The 12,071-nt window shown below is 42.5% G+C and overlaps 1 protein-coding gene across 2 annotated transcripts in view; it reads right to left on the bottom strand.

Moving 5' to 3' along the window:
* The window catches only part of KCNE2 (potassium voltage-gated channel subfamily E regulatory subunit 2), a 228,927-nt gene extending 223,149 nt beyond the window's left edge, over positions 1 to 5,778 (bottom strand). The window contains exons 1-2 of one of the 2 annotated variants that reach the window (XM_053386663.1): positions 5,630 to 5,778; positions 1,637 to 2,061 (exon numbers count right to left, since the gene is read on the bottom strand). In XM_053386663.1, coding sequence (XP_053242638.1) covers positions 1,672 to 2,049 — 378 coding nt within the window. In that variant the 5' untranslated portion in view covers positions 2,050 to 2,061; positions 5,630 to 5,778 and the 3' untranslated portion in view covers positions 1,637 to 1,671. Of the gene's footprint in view, positions 1 to 1,619; positions 2,062 to 5,629 lie in introns of those variants that run through there. The other variant, XM_053386664.1, reaches the window with a different exon arrangement.
* Between the last annotated feature and the right edge of the window lie 6,293 nt (positions 5,779 to 12,071).

Here is a 12,071-nt window from a genome sequence, read left to right as displayed (position 1 = left end):
TTCCCTCCCCTGGTCCTTTTATATGAATTTATACATGTCAGTAATTTCATTATATTTAATTAGCTCCAAATTTAAAGGGAAGTCGAGGGATCTGAGTAATCCCAAAATGTGGATTTAATATAGCGTGAAAATACTTTCCCCCCATTCTTTTCTTTTGTGTGTGTGGTTTATTCTTTTATACTTATGTGATGATAATGTTTAATTGTGAAAATTAATTTTAAAAAACCATTAAAAATACCAGAGAGGAATTAGTACTTTCGTTGATTCAAAATGTTGGGATACACATTCTGATATAATAAAGCCAGTTCAAATATAAAATAAAAATGCTAAATGGCAAAGACCCTAGCAGGAGTAGTAACATAATAGGGCTGAAATTCAATTTACAGCATTTTGAACAAATCTTAAGAGTGGCGTGCAGAAAACTGCATTTGTGCATCTTGCAGTAAGGCATCTATGGTCACCAGGAATGTGGCTGCAGCTAATTAGAATTTTTGGGATACTACAATCTTCAAAATTATCCATGACAAATAGATGAGTCCACTGACCTGGGCGTATGGGACAGAATCAGCCTCCCTCACCCTAAAGGTTTATAGATGCTAGTAATAATGTTCATAATAATTGTTAGGAAAACTAGGGAGCCCACAACACTACCAAGGCAAGAATGAATAAATATATACATATCTTGTGTTTATTTATGCAATTATTTCTGCCCTGCCTTTTGGCTTCAGAGCAGCTGACATAATCAGTTTAAAACATAACATAAACAAAACAATCAAATGTACAGAGTGTTGAAATCAACATGCACAGATTCATTAAAGAAGGTTAATATTGAGACAGAACCTTGCAGTTTTTGCTTCTGATGTTTACGATATGATGATGAGTGAAAGCGGCTACGATTCCTTTGCAAGCAAATTTGTAGGATGTCCTGGTCTTGTTACTATGATCGGGAAATACCAGTCTCTGAATATGAAGTAGCACAGTGGACTGTAAATGGAACTGTGTAAGTTTGATGAGGACTGTGCCCCTTGGTTCAGCTTCAAATTTTTGCATCCCTGGAGGCCCCCCATGTTCTGAGATATGCAGGGGGGAGCCTTTGTGGAAGAAAAAAGCCTCCCCATTTCAGGCAGTTGCATTCCATAATTTGGAAGGCAACAGAAGGGAGCAGTTTAGCTAGGACCCTCTTTCCTGCTTGTCCTGCTTATGTGATTGCTAACACATTAAAAGGGTTCTAATATTTTATAAAGGTTGGGGGGGTTGGTTGAAACAGATGAAAACAGGGAAGCTGGCTGAAAAGATTATTGTGGTGGCTGGATGTCCTCTCCCATCTTGTTTAGTGAAGCAGCGGCAACATTTTTTCAGTTTTCACTGAGTCATTCAGTCACCTAAAGAGTCTCAAACTGCTACTGCCTCCAACCTTAAAAACAAAGTTCTTCCTACATTAGTCATATAGACTTCAAAATGCATAACACATTTGCCTGGAAGTATTTGCTGATGATGGAGTTGCACTCTACAATATCTGGAGAGCACCCTGTTTGGGAAGACTGTTTTCTGTACAATATGATATTGTTTAGCATTTATATTTTTAAAAGGTAAAATGACTTAAAATAACACACAGAGAGGGAGAATTCTCCAGTACTACGTCATTCAGGTAGTGGCAATTTCTCCCACAGATCAAGCAGTCTGGGTGCTCGCTTGATCCTTTGCACCAGTATTTTCATGGATGGTGCATTTAAGGTCATGGTGGAGCAGTGTCTGGTTTTTGAGCTTGTTGCCCCAGTCATCCACAATGTATTGGTGATAAGGGTCATCAGAGTGCTCTCGTCTCTTTGATTTCACGGTGCTCACTAAGATCGTCACAACAATGAAGGAGAAAATCCCAATCATCACCATGAGGTACATAATGACATAATTTAAGTTCTCAGCATCAAGTGTTGCTTGCAACGTATTTTCTTCAATTGTGGTATTTCTTCGCCAGCTATTCATGTAATCAAGGAAGGTCTTCCTGAAAGTATCTTCCAGAGCCTTTGTGAAGTTCTGTAAGGTGGCCATATTTTCTGTGAACTGTCATTAAACACAAAAGCATGCATCAGTCATCTTCCTACAGGAGAATCATACATTTGCTACTCTCTTGGGAGAAGGGCATACTGGGGCATTGTTAAGGGGTGCCCCAAGTCCCAGGTCTTTTGTGGTGTGGCTCATTGCTTTTGTCGCTTTCCCTTTCTTAATCTTTTTTTTAAAAAAAAACTTTGCTGATAAGGCACCTGCTGCGTATAGTGCTGCTGAAATGCCAGCTATTCATCATCTTAATTTTTATATATTGATGCCTCTGGAAAATTAACATATGCAATTGTGTGTCATGGGTATGTGACCCAAGTCCTTTAAGCATCTAGCAACACCCCAGGGGCATATGAAATTCTCTTCAGCAGGCAGAGACAAACTCCGGCCCTCCAGATGTTTGGGACTACAATTCCCATCACCCCTAGCTAACAGGTCCAGTGGTCAGGGATGATGGGAATTGTAGTCCCAAACATCTGGAGGGCCAGAGTTTGCCTATGCCTGCTCTTCAGTAGAAGGAATCACAGAAATGAAAATGTGTGTAGCTATGCTGATACTACGTATGGAACAGAAATTATGTAGTGAGGGGCAGACTAGAATCACTGGGATTCTGCTTTGTAAACTCAAAAGCACATTGGGTCACAGAAATACCAAGTTATGTTACATTAGGCATAAGGAGGCAGTTGTCTTAAAAACTTATTAATTAGTTCCTTCTCATTCTTCTTGTACTTTGAACTTGAAATGCACTTGTGATTTTAAAAAGTCTAAGAGCAAAAAAAATAATTGCTGAATGCATAGGAAGAAAGATTTAGATAATCTTATTGCAAGCATTAGAGAGGATCAGTATTAAGTAGGAAGTTGGGGATTTGATTCATGCTGGGTTTGGTTATCACTCAGTACATCAAATGTTGTCTCAATACAAATATAGAAGATCAATTTACATAATAAAGTATATAATTATAGGGACAAATTAGGATTCATAAGATAGACATGTATTAATGAATGATCCTGATGAACAAGATTCTGCTGAAATATTATGATTAAAAGATGACACAACTTTAACTGATGAAGCATGGCATTTAGTTTATGTATACAGTACCTTTAAAGCACATTTGAAGCGCTTTCTTTCCCACAAAAAATTATGAGCACTGAAGTTTACGCCTCACAGATGGAACATTTCCCAGCAACTCTTAACAAACTACAGTGCCCAGAATTCTTTGAGGGAATGTGGGGAATGTGCTTTTAAGGTGAAGTGTGCCTGCTACCCTAGGCTGTAAGGTAGCGTCTCTGCTTCAAATTTCAACTCAGCCACTGGGTGGCCTTAAGCAAGACACTGCCTGACAGGCATGCCAATTTTTAAGGAGGGGGCCAAGTATCATTACAGTGGTGCCTTGAGTTAAGTACTTAATTCGTTCCAGAGGTCCATTCTTAACCTGAAACTGTTCTTAACCTGAAGCCCCACTTTAGCTAATGGGGCCTCCTGCTGCCGCTGCGCCGCCGGAGCACGATTTCTGTTGTCAAGCAAAGTTCTTAACCCGAGGTACTATTTCTGTGTTAGCGGAGTCTGTAACCTGAAGTGTATGTAACCTGAAGCGTATGTAACCCGAGGTACCACTATACTGCCATAATATAAACTTGGCTTCTTTCTACCTAATGACCTTGTGTATATTAATCAGATTATATATGCATTTTAAGCACTTGGAGAAAGTGTTTGATCCCAACACAAATCCCTTCCAGGCTTCTCAAACACCCCACATGACAAGAGATTTGCATGCCCCACTGGCACAGAGGGCCTGATGACCTGCATGATTAAAAGTAACTCTACCTGTCTATATCAGCACTGGGCATAGTGTCGGAATGTGGTGTTAATCATTGCCACCTATAGAAAATTGGCTTTAAAAATAGGTGTAAGCCAGTTTCTGTTCTAGGCACATGGATTTTTAACTATAACATGTGAGTAGGGTGCTGCAATTCATTCTGGCTGTCTTAACATGCAGAAGTTGTAGAATGCAGTGGCGTAGCGTGGGTTGTCAGCACCCGGGGCAAGGCAAGTAATTTGCGCCCCTTAACCCGTGGATTTTAGCACTCGAGTGCGAGCGCGCCCCCCCCCCAGATGTTGCGGCCGGTGCGGCCGGCCCCCCCTGCACCCCCCACGCTACGCCACTGGGGCTGGGGGCGAGCGAAGGAGCCAAAGACCCCCCCAAAGGCTCAGCAGGAATTTATTAAATTTATTATTTGCGGAGCCCCCGCGGGCCGAGGCAGCCGAAGCCCCCTCCCCTCGGGCGCCTCCCCGCCCCCTCCTCTCCTTGGGCTGTAGGTGGAGCCCGCGCTCCGAGGCGCTCCAGATCCGGGCTTGGCGAGCGCCTCTCCTCCTCCCGGCCGGGTCCGGGGGCTTCCAGCCGAGCTCCGTCCTCGCCCCCCCTCCCCCGCGGCTGAGACTTGCGCTGAGAGCCGGAGCCAGCGGCGCCCCCTTCCGCCGGGAGACCCTCGCCCGCCCGCCGGCTTCCTCTCGGAGGGTTTTGGGGAGGGCAGGGCGCGTCGAGGCCCCTCGGAGCTCTCCTCCCTCCCAGTCGGCAGAAGCAGCCGCCGCCTGTGGCTGGGCCGAGGGGATGGCGCCGGCGTCGGCATCGGGGTGCGGAGGCTGCCGGTGCCCAGCCAGGCGTCGGTGGCGGCGTCGGCGCTGCTGCAGCGGCTGCTCCTCCTGCGAGCAGTGAGTGGAGCGCAGCCGCAGCGGCGGCGGCGGGGGGGGCGCGCGCTAGGGCGCAAGGCTGGCGGTGGTGGCGGGGAGCCCGGCGGAGGAAGGAACTTGTCCCTTCCCTCTGGACTCGCGCCCCCCCCAGATGTTGCGCCCGGTGCGGCCGGCACCCCTGGCACCCCCCACGCTACGCCACTGGTAGAATGTCACTTAATCATTCTTGCAGTACAGTGGTACCTTGGGTTACAGATGCTTCAGGTTACATACGCTTCAGGTTACAGACTCCGCTAACCCAGAAATAGTGCTTCAGGTTAAGAACTTTGCTTCAGGATGAGAACAGAAATCGTGCTCCGGCAGCAGCAGGAGGCCCCATTAGCTAAAGTGGTGCTTCAGGTTAAGAACAGTTTCAGGTTAAGAACGGACCTCTGGAACGAATTAAGTACTTAACCCGAGGTACCACTGTAATATGATTCTGCTATCTAGGAGGCTTTTTTTAAAGAAGCGATAAACAACATAACATTGCATATTGCATTTTTCAAAATGTCATCCAATCTAATTATAGCTTAAAGATTTCTAGCGATTGTTGGTCAGAATTAGGGTACTGTTTCTGATTTAATCATTCTGTCCCCAGCCTATAACAATTTACTTTTTGGCTATTTGATCTTATTATGCCTTCATTGGTACATATACTTTGCCTACATATACGAAAGCACTTCTACGTTTATTTTTAAGTTCTGCACTTATTCATCTTATGTATTCTGGCTTCACATCTCAAAGCATTTCTCATTTTCACATCAGTTCCTTTCTATCTGCTATTTTTCCTGTTTAATTTTAAATCAAAGCTTTAAAGGAAATCAGTCATTGTTACCAGAAACTTACCTCCTCTGTGCTTTTATATAAAGAAATTCACAGCAACAAAGATTTTACGTGAACAGTATCGTGATACTCTTGAATAGAACAGAGAAACCATCAGCTGGAAGAAAATTCCATCTTGTGCTGCTGAATAATTGCCTGGTACTGATCTAACTTTAAAGCAAATGTATTCTTACACCTAATCTCACTGGGAAGTTAAATATTGGCTGACACCCAACAGGTAACCTTCATGCTTGGTAGGGTACATAACAAACTTTTTCAACCTGTAAATCATTGTAATATAAAACTTTAAAGGAACAGTCATGGGTTTTTGTGGGGGTTTTTTACAGGAGAGTTACCGTACTCTGTACTAAACATTATGCTCAGTAAAGGCTATAATGATGGTATGGTTTGAAATTTAAATTGTTGCTTACTATAGCTTTAGTGGGAGTGAAGTAAAACTAGAAGTACTGTATCAAAAATAAAAATAAAAATGGGAGGAATTGGAAATCACCACACAATTTCATCCAAAATGCCCAAACTCATGTTGTAAGTGGGGGGGGGGAGCTTTATTTTCCCTTCCTAAACTCAATTATTTCTCCTCCTCAGAGTTTTCCCCCACTGGCATCTCCTGAACTTCACAAACCATGGTAATATGGTCTTCATATTACACAGAACAGCCACATCTCCTTTTGCGCAAACGAAGTACAGAATAGTTTCTGTCTGCTAAGAAGATGGAGAAATGAAATATACTCGGAGTTGAGTGTTGATTTCATACTCTTTATTTCAGCTCATGGTAAACATTGAGTGAGTACTTATCCCAAAAACCTCTGTCTATATATACAGTCATACTTCGGGTTACAGACACTTCAGGTTGCACGATTTCGGGTTGCGGACTGCGCCGAACCCGGAAGTACCGGAATGGGTTACTTCCGGGTTTCGGCACATGTGCAGAAGCGCCAAATTGTGACCCACGCATGCACAGACGTGGCACTACAGGTTGCAAATGTGCCTCCCACACGGATCACGTTCACAACCCGAGCATCCGCTGTACATTATTTACACAATGGGTCCCGTGTGATTGGCTGGTTCAACTCCCCTCCTGGAGCCTGATTGGATTGTTCTTGCAGGCCAATCAGATTGCTGATTCACTTCCTCCTGGAGCCAGATTGGGCGGCTCCTGCAGACCAATCAGGTTGCTGCCTTCTAGGATCCTACCTGCCTATTGCTCTAGGATCCAAGCTCAGTGCAATACAAGAAATCTGGCTGTTGTTAACACCATGGCAGCCAAACTTCCCAAAGGTGTTAAACTATCCCCTGGATGAACATAACTGATTTGTGACTGGCTGTCAAGCAGGACCCACAAGGCTTACTCAGACATACACCCCACTGTGTTTAATTTTGCCCCTGGTTGATCCTGGCTCCCTAAAAAAAGCTCAACAACTTCGGTCAATCCAACCAGCTGTTTTTTTTTTTATAGTGGGAGTAGATCGCAGTCTCTTGGGAGCTGGACATGTCTGCTGTAGAGGATTGAAGCATGAACAATGCCTGCTGAAATCTCAGAAAAGTAAACCTCTCATACCCTTGAACTGTGGCTCTGATTCAGATTAAGGACCTCTACACTTGGGTTTTAATTTTTAAAAACCGTGATACCAGTTCAAGTGATACATTTGTAGTTTAGATTTCTATTACAGTAAATGAAGAAATAGTTTGAAACCATGAATACATCGTTTGTGAAAAACCCTCAAGTGGTTTGTATGGCTTTTTGCAGGAAAGATGGATTGTCCACAGAAGTTGAAATTCCAGATAGTTTAATAACAACAAGATTTTCACTCCCAGTGGTTTTTATTTATTCTTGGGGCACATGAATTTGGAGTTAAAAAACAAGGAAGAGGTTTGTGATATGGCTTCTCTTGTAAAGTTTATGTTGTACATGATCTTCATTTTAATAGCCTTCTTTCCTTAGTACAATATTGCAAAACGCATTGTTTGCATTTCCTTGTAACTTGGACTCATTTTAGGTGACTACTTCACATAGTGAACATCAATTTTAGATACTTATTTTAGGTACAATATTTTTGTATATAACTGCGGGTTTAGGGGTGTAAGTCTGGAACCCAATTTGTGGGTGAGATGGGAACACTGGCAAAAAATACTTTGCCAAGCTTTGGTTTTGGTTTTTGAAAGTCAGTTTCATGAAAGTCATTTGAATTTGTCAAATTAGTTTGTTCAGTTTAGGGAATAAGGTACTTTAAAAATATGCTCCTACAGTTCCTATGGGCTCCTTCACTTTATTCTATTACAGTCTTATTTTTCCCACCTGCAAAGTGGAGAGCACTTACCTTCACATTTTCTTCCTCTGTTACTTTCACTTAGACAAGCCCACCAAGAGACTACAGTTTTCAAGCCACTTCTGCTGCAGTTTATTCATTGGGACAATTCCAAAATAAGTGCTGTGAGGCTCTCAGGCCCTCTGCATCCAGTAAACACTTCATCTGCATGTATTTATCATTACCTTCAACATCATTCTGTACATACCTGGATTTTCCCTGACTTGAATAGCTTATTAAATAAACTATTAATACATATGGAACATTAAGTTTTCTTTGTTCACAGTACAGATGATATAGAATTCATAAGTAGGACCTAGTCTAGAAAACTATTGTGGGTTCTGCTGCTTAAGACCTTCAGGTACAGAATGAAATTGGGGTCTAGGGACTTTTGTCAAACGGAAATATCTTTTACATGCTGACCTTTTGGCTAGGGCTTCTAAGGGATCATGACTTAGAGAACATACCTTTCAGAGCAAGGTTTGAGTATTGCTTTCCGTAGCCTAAGGGAATCCCAAACAAGAGGAAGGAAAAGAACATCTTTGGCCCTTTCCCTTAGTCTCATGAGACAGGCCAGTTGTGGGGTGGAGCTAATGTATAGTGCTCTGAGACATACAGTGGTACCTCTGGTTACAAACGCTTCAGAAGTAGTACCTCAAGTTAAGAACTCTACCTCAGGATGAGAACAGAAATTGTGCGCCAGCGGCATGGCAGCAGGATGAGGCCCCATTCGCTAAAGTGGTACCTCAGGTTAAGAACAGTTTCAGGTTAAGAACGGACTTCCAGAACGAATTAAGTACGTAACCAGAGGTACCACTATACTCCAAAGCAGAATAGAGTAGTTCTACTACTTCCCTTGGGACGCGGGTGGCGCTGTGGTCTAAACCACAGAGCCTAGGGCTTGCTGATCAGAAGGTCGGCAGTTCGAATCCCCGCGACGGGGTGAGCTCCTGTTGTTCGGTCCCAGCTCCTGCCAACCTAGCAGTTCGAAAGCATGTCAAGTGCAAGTAGATAAATAGGTACCGCTTCAACGGGAAGGTAAATGGCGTTTCTGTGTGCTGCTCTGGTTCGCCAGAAGCGGCTTAGTTATGCTGGCCACATGACTCGGAAGCTGTCGGCAGACAAACGCCGGCTCCCTTGGCCTATAGAGCGAGATGAGCACGCAACCCCAGAGTCATCCACGACTGGACCTAAAGGTCAGGGGTACCTTTACCTTTACCTTTTACTACTTCCCTTGATCTGGATACTGTGTTTCTGTTGATGCAGCCTAGAATAGTATTAGCATCAGCAACTATGTAATTACTGATCGGTCAGCTTGAAATTGATACAGGAGATATCCCGACTGCTTCTGTAATGACCTTCCGAGAGCAGGCAAAGTCCTTTGGCCCACAAACTGACTTGTAAATATGTTGAAATTGGATTTAAATGGTTGCTTTTATTAATGCTTTACCTAGCTCTGGAAGACCTAGCTGCAACATAGTGAGTTTTACTCCAGTCTAAAAACTGCCAGCAATGCAGGATCAACCCAAGGCCTGAAGTGATAACGCCAAGGTCACAGGTTCAATTCCCCATATGGGCCACCTGCATATTCCCGCATTGCAGGGGGTTGGACTAGAGGACCCTTGGGGTCTCTTCCAACTCTACAGTTCTATGATTCAAAGAATATTTCTTTTAAGCTAAGCAGCCACAACTCTTGAAACAATTGCCATTTGCTTAGATCTGTTCCCCCACCCCTAAAGTCGGGAAACCCAAAATGGCTGTATTCTATATATACTCACAGAAAGTAGGAATACTTGTTTTTGATATCGATACAATTTTTGCCTTTGTAATGATTACCAGAGTGACACGGTTTCACGGAACTACATAACTACATTCTGTAAAAACAACAACAACTCATCAGCATTTACGCATAGTGTTCCAGTCCAGTAAATTCTGAGACTATCACCATTCACTCATTGTTTTTTCTCTTGGAAACTTTAAAAGTGAACCTGCCTAATTCTCACTTTCCAAGAATTGAAACGCAGCCTTGCTTTGAAATCTGTACTTCTCCAAATTGTGCAATCAAATTCTCCAATCCATTAATTGTAGATACAAAAATTTATGCATTTGTACATACAAAAACCCAGTACTCTTTTTCTGGGGGTACTCAAAGGTATGCAGTACTGGCACCTTTTATTCTAGAAGAAAAGCACTGCAAAAATGAATATAATGGGTACGTTGTCCATAAAAATGCACTTATTAGTGAAAATAACACACAACGGTCATTGTTTTAGGGAGAATTGCTTTGCAAACATGTATATCTCCCAGGGAGACTGCAACCACTTTGTTCCTCTCCAGTTCTTTTAGCTCAGCACAGCATGGCAGCTAAGCTATGGATCATGTTTAAGGAGAAGAGAGCTTAACCAAGATGCCAGATTCAATGACATGGTAAGACTTGGCTTAGATGCTGTTCTATACTAATGTAAAAGGATTGGAGAGGAGCAAAACAGCTGTCAGTTCTGCATTAGGGGACAACATGTTTGTACGGTCCTAGCAAGCTATAGTTTGGCCTACCTTGATGTGTCAAGTAGGTTCCTTTTATTGTCCCCTTCAGTTCTACCATTGTCTGACCGTACGTTGAAGTTCTGAACCAATGTTAAGTTTTGACATAGCTAGCTCTGGCAATAATACAAGCCCATAAAGTACCCTGAGAATAATGCCATGGTGCTTATGCAACTTCATAGCACTGTAAAAGATGTTATTAATTTGCATTTCAAATAAACTGCAGGAACCCTGGTTGAAAGATACGATATAGATGTGATTCATCTTTTTTTATTAGTTCCTGACTCAGGCAAAAGATTCCTTGGACCGATTACACATTTCACAGAAACACATGTAGCAAAGCCTCAACAAGGTTTTCATTTTGTTTTTTAAATGAGAAACAGCCTTCTGAGGCTGCAATGTTTCGTGGAGGAGTGACTTGCCTAACCCTTTTCCTGACACTTGTTTTTCCACTCAAATTGCTCCAAGCAGTTTTTCCACCCTGGAGGAATCTAGACAGGGGTTTATCTGGAAGCAGTGAGAGAGGAAACCAGGTGTTTCTGCTTTTAGCCAAGTGATGGCGAGCACGACAGATTAACCACAAAAAACAAGCAACAGCAATGAAACATCTATGGTGTGTTTGAGAAAATCCAATGTTTTCACATTTCCTTCCCTTTTGTGTGGACTTTTCATAACAGTATGAAGTGTGTGGAGATCAAGAGACAGAATGAGGAAAAGGGGCAAAATGTATGACTGAGGAAGGTGTGAAATAAGGGTGAGGGCCATAATAGCAGAAAAACAACTTCTTCTTGGCAGGCTCAGGGAAAGCTCCTTGTGGGTTTTCTCCATGCTGATCACTTATTTTGATCTCAACTTATATGTAGTGGTTTTAATGTTCCACACGCACGATTGGCCAGATCTGTTGTTTTACAGTATTTTCAGAGCAGATATCCTTTTAAAATACTTTACTAGGGAGAGGTTATGGTCAATGAAGGAGAAATCAGATTAATTTTCTGTACAAATGTAGAATGGATATCTCTAGTGGGATTGACAATTGTTTTCTCAAAGCAGCTTGGGAAACAATTTTCAGGTCCAAAACTTCTATAGAGAAGAGCCACCTGCTGGTAGAATAAGGACAACTGAGTTTTAGATTCTACCCTTATTATTATAATGCTCAGCCACCCCTTGACTTAAACACCTTGCCTTCATATAAAGATAATTTGGTCATTTTGCATGACACCTTGATCGAAGAGTTAATTTCAGGAAGCAATCCCCCTTAAAATTAGTATTAGAATCTTCTACTATTTATTTTGCAAAGTGGCTTGTCTGTCTGCTCTCTGTGCATTTGATATTGTAACCAAATTTTGTATGATGGCTCCTGACATCAATAAGAAGGTTTTCATCTATGTTTGGATACAACTGAATGCCATTTTGAATCAAGATGGTGGGCGGAAGCTTTCAAAATAGCACTGATTCTTTTGTGTGTTTGTTTCTTAAAATTGCTGAGCAATGCTGAGTGCTGCTGGCAAACTTGCTGATTTAGAAAACATCATAAGTACTACTTTTCTACCAATAAAAGTCCAGAATGGCCTATAATGAAGCTCCAGTCTTCAAGAGGA

This window comes from Podarcis raffonei, chromosome 4 (genome assembly GCF_027172205.1).
Source record: "Podarcis raffonei isolate rPodRaf1 chromosome 4, rPodRaf1.pri, whole genome shotgun sequence".
Classification (NCBI taxonomy): domain Eukaryota; kingdom Metazoa; phylum Chordata; class Lepidosauria; order Squamata; family Lacertidae; genus Podarcis; species Podarcis raffonei.
The sequence above is the reverse complement of the archived record's forward strand: the minus strand, read 5'-3'. Positions and strand labels throughout refer to the sequence as shown.